We start from the raw sequence: 1,684 nt of genomic DNA, 5'->3' as shown, positions 1-1,684 counted from the left end.
ATCCATGTAATATTTTTAAGTATTTTAATTATTTTTTGTTTGAAAAACTCTTAAGCATTAAGTTAGATCTGCTTGCCAAAGTTAGGGTTCTACTTAAGGCAACTGAGGTAAAATCTGATGGATTAATGTTGCCTTTCCACTTTTTCCCCCCAGTCATCAGGTATTCAAGGCACTGGACTGTTCAAGGAAGAAGCTCTTCAGATCCCACCAGAAAATGATGAGTCGCAAGGGTGGCACATCAGCTTAGATGGTAAGTCTCTGTGCAAGTACATGCAGAAAATTTAACAAATTAATTTCTCGTTAATTTTTCAAGTGCTGTACAAATAGAGACAACACAATGTATGGTGTAAATTGAATGCAGTGAGGCTATTTTAACTTTTTCTCACTACTCTTGTTTCAGAAGCAGATGTGTCAGCTCTTCCAGGACCCAGTAAATGTTTTAATGACCAAAAGATCCCAAAGTGCCAAGTAAATTGGGAAACTGGATTTGAGCAGAGAGCAGAATCAAACAATGATGGACACTCGGGTGAACCGACTGAACCTCTGTTCCCAAACAGGTACGGCATGGAAGACTTAGATGGCATTGACAAGTCTGGATATGGAGACACTGGAATGATAGACATGGGTAATTTTGATGGAATACATTCACCATCGCACCTGGGCAAAGATCTGAGTTATGTGGGCCATTATGATGAGGATGTGGAAACACCAGAAGGAGCTGATCATCAAGCTTACCAAACAGGCACTCAGCGGAATAGAAAGGATCAGGAAGGTTCACCCTCAGGTTCCCCCTCTAGGACTAACATTGATGTAAGTGGAGAGTTCAGCTGTTTACTAATTAATGAGGAGGGGTATCTGCAGGACACAAATGTCTTGTACCCTGAACAAGTGTCCAGTGATTCAGGTAGTAGATTCAGCTTCCGCGGCCAGGGTATTCGTATTGGCCCTTCTCTAGACAGCACTGAGGATATGTATGAGCCTTCAGATACGTACAGCGATACCTTAAACGTGGGACAACAGATGCAACATCAGGCAACAGTGAGAGGAGCAAGGAGATACACTTGTAACCAGTGCTCCATGTCCTTCCCGGATTCTGCTTCCCTCAAGGCTCACAAACACACACACAAAGGCACTGGACAAGTGCCCCCATACTCCTGCAACCAGTGTGGAAAGACCTTTACTCAAGCTTGTAACCTTAAAGTCCACCAAAGGACTCATTTAGGGCAAGGGGTTCACCTCTGCAGCCATTGTGGTAAAGGTTTTCCTTCATTTTCTGAGCTAAAGGCACACAAATGTGGTCAAGTAGGGGACAAACCATATTGCTGCACAGTATGTGGGAATAAGTTCAGCCGTCTATGGAATCTTAAGTTGCACCAGAGAATTCACACACAGGAAAAACCTCATCGGTGCACCATGTGTGACAAGAGCTTCACAAGAGCAGACATATTGAAGGTTCACCAGCGTACCCACACAGGGGAAAGACCATACTGCTGCACTGTTTGCGGTCTCAGCTTCAAACGCCTGGATCATCTGAAATCCCATCAACGCAAGCACATGACAGATCTATAATTCCTTGGGAGAAGAAGTATCAAATTATTTAATATTATTTGTGCTATCTGAAGGTTTAAGTGAATATTTATATTAATGAGCCTGTGATGGATAGATAAGGTCTATCACATTCAGT

At 42.8% G+C, this 1,684-nt stretch overlaps 1 protein-coding gene across 1 annotated transcript in view; it reads left to right on the top strand.

Annotated features, from left to right (window-relative positions):
• LOC102206182 (zinc finger protein 397-like) overlaps positions 1–1,678 on the top strand; it is a 3,825-nt gene extending 2,147 nt beyond the window's left edge. The window contains exons 2-3 of the mRNA XM_013908180.1: positions 154–192; positions 401–1,678. Of these exons, the coding sequence (XP_013763634.1) occupies positions 154–192; positions 401–1,569 (1,208 nt within the window). The 3' untranslated portion in view covers positions 1,570–1,678. The remainder of the gene's footprint in view (positions 1–153; positions 193–400) is intronic.
• Positions 1,679–1,684: the final 6 nt, after the last annotated feature.

This window comes from Pundamilia nyererei, unplaced genomic scaffold, assembly GCF_000239375.1.
Source record: "Pundamilia nyererei isolate P.nyererei 1_Seehausen unplaced genomic scaffold, PunNye1.0 scaffold02111, whole genome shotgun sequence".
Lineage (NCBI taxonomy): Eukaryota > Metazoa > Chordata > Actinopteri > Cichliformes > Cichlidae > Pundamilia > Pundamilia nyererei.
This window is presented reverse-complemented; position numbering and strand designations above follow the sequence as displayed.